Genomic DNA, 2,500 nt, shown 5'->3' on the forward strand with positions numbered 1-2,500 from the left:
TTGATGTCTCTCAGAGAGTACAGGTCTGTATTCTGAGAGAGGCTGTCAACTACAGACAGACAGTCCGAGTCAGACTCCACCTCCATTCCAGTCACATGACTGCTGTCCAGACTGGCCTGTAACAGCTCAGCCTGCTGTGCACCACACTNAACGTAGAGTCACGTAAAAGCTTAACGTTAAAATGCCAGAACGATGAGGATTTCTGGGTGGGAGATAAAAACAGCTCTGCTGACACTAGATGGTGGTCTGTGAAACCAACAGGGAGGATGTTACTGTTGGTAACACGAGCTGTAAAAGCAGCAGAGATGTAAAGTCTGTCCAGCCTGGCCTGTAACAGCTCAGCCTGCTGTGCACCACACTCCTGTCCCTGCTCTGCCCCGCCCACTTTACCTACCTGACCACACTCCTGTCCCTGCTCTACCCCGCCCACTTTACCTCCCTGACCACCCTCCTGTCCCTGCTCTGCCCCACCCACTTTACCTCCCTGACCACACTCCTGTCCCTGCTCTGCCCCGCCCACTTTACCTACCTGACCACACTCCTGTCCCTGCTCTATCCCGCCCATATCAGTGTTTTCTTGACCAGCAGTTACCATGGTTACATGGTCTGCCCTCACCTCAGTACCTGTCATTACTTCTTCTTCCTCAGTAGCCACCTGTTCTTTGGATACAGGGCCTACGGATGTAGCTAAAACTCCGTCCTCGCCGCCCCGGTGCCGACCGCCGCGGAACCGGCCCCGCCGCTCCCCTCTCTGCCAGCAGCTCCAGCGGCCGCCGCTGAGAGCTGTCTGTGCGGACATGCGACCCGCTTGTGCCCCACATCTCCACACTCGAAGCACTTCATGTTACCTGAGCTGGCGTACACCAGGTAAAAACTTTCCTCGTGCTTCACCCGGAAAGACACCTCCAGTGTTTGAGCGGGAGAGTCGAGGAACATGTAAACCTGTCTCCTCAAAGACTGAACATGTTTCAGCTTGGCGTCCTTACAACCCAGACCCACCGACCGGAATCCACTCGCGAACCTCCCGAAGCGCTTCAGCTCTTTCTCCAGAGCTTCATTCGGGATGAACGGAGGGACTCCGGACACGGTGATCCGGGTTGAAGGCACCGCCAGCGGGGAAACCTGAACGAACTCTTCCCCTAGGTTTAGACCGCTCTCGATCAGCTGGATTACACAGGCCTGATCCTTTAAAAACACCACCACAGCTTTGTTCATACGGGAGGCGTACGAGATGTTGCCGTGGCCCACCTGCTCTCCCACCGCCAGCAGCACCTGCTCCACGGTGGAGCTGGGCCGCGGCACCAGCCTCACTCCATGTCTCAACGACAGGGACGGCGTCTCAGAGGACGCCATCCCCGCCACGAAACACGGAAAAACACCCAACAAAAACCACCAACAGTCACCAAACACTAACCAAACACCATACAATTAAACCAGTTACCAAACAATAACACACAGTAAGAAAAAAAGAAAGAGAAAACCGACTTTTTACCCGGAAAACTCACACACTCTCACCGACCTCCACTCCCAGCACACACTCAGAGAGAGAGAGAGAGAGAGAGAGAGAGAGAGAGAGAGACAGAGAGAGAGAGAGAGAGAGAGACAGAGAGAGAGGCCTTCAGTTCAGCAGCTGCAGGATTCTTCATTTCCCAAGAGACACATCCTTTCTTCTCTCTCTCTCAGGAATGTTATTATCTCTCTCTATCGCTCCATCTCTCTCTGAGTCTCGTGTTTCTCCGTCTTAATATAGTCGACATGTCCCACCCTGCTCTGTGTGTGTGTGTGTGTGAGTGTGTGTGTGTGTGGGGTTGTGTGTGTGTGTGTGTGTGAGTGTGAGTGTGTGTGTGTGTGTGTGTGTGTGTGTGTGTGTGTCGGTGTGTGTCTGTGTGTGTGTCGGTGTGTGTCGGTGTGTGTGTGTGTGAGTGTGTCTGTGTGTGTGCCTGTGTGTGTGCGTGAACCTGAGGTCAGCGTTTCATTGTTCTGCTGAGGCAGGGAGGGAGGGAGCATCCTGAACACATACACACTCTCTCTCTCTCTTTCTCTCTCTCTCTCTCACCGGTAACAGAATACAGCGACTATCACCGTGGCGATGAGCAGCAGAATCCCCATGGAGACCAGAACAGCCGTCACCACCAGCTGAGAGTGACTGGCACCTACAAACAGATCAGTCATCAATCAATCAATCAATCAATCAATCAATCAGCTGATCAGTTTCTCTCGTCAGTCATTTACTAAACAAACAAACAACAAGAGACTGTTCTGGTCTGAACACAGGAACCTCTGGAGAACCTGGTGAGAACCCAGAGGAACCGGACCTGAACCAGAACCTGGACCAGGACCTGAACACGGACTCGTACCGTCGGGCTGCGTGTTGAAGACGCTGGCGGCGCTGAACGACCCGTACCCGGCCTGAGAGCGAGCGCGTACTTGCACCTGGTACAGCAGCGCCCTTTGCAGCCCCGTCAGCACCACCGAAGAAGACCTGGAGGACACGTACTGC

At 53.9% G+C, this 2,500-nt stretch overlaps 1 protein-coding gene across 2 annotated transcripts in view; it reads right to left on the reverse strand.

The window, feature by feature from the left end:
* Window positions 1-2,500, reverse strand: part of LOC111239147 (ephrin type-B receptor 4-like) — a 24,535-nt gene that overhangs the window by 10,162 nt on the left and 11,873 nt on the right. For both annotated transcript variants that reach the window (XM_022768951.1, XM_022768950.1), the window contains exons 10-11: window positions 2,358-2,500; window positions 2,057-2,153 (exon numbers count right to left, since the gene is read on the reverse strand). The exon at window positions 2,358-2,500 is cut by the window's right edge and continues 23 nt beyond it. In XM_022768951.1, the coding sequence (XP_022624672.1) occupies window positions 2,057-2,153; window positions 2,358-2,500 (240 nt within the window). The remainder of the gene's footprint in view (window positions 1-2,056; window positions 2,154-2,357) is intronic.

Source organism: Seriola dumerili, unplaced genomic scaffold, assembly GCF_002260705.1.
Source record: "Seriola dumerili isolate Sdu_G_001 unplaced genomic scaffold, Sdu_1.0 BDQW01001898.1, whole genome shotgun sequence".
Classification (NCBI taxonomy): domain Eukaryota; kingdom Metazoa; phylum Chordata; class Actinopteri; order Carangiformes; family Carangidae; genus Seriola; species Seriola dumerili.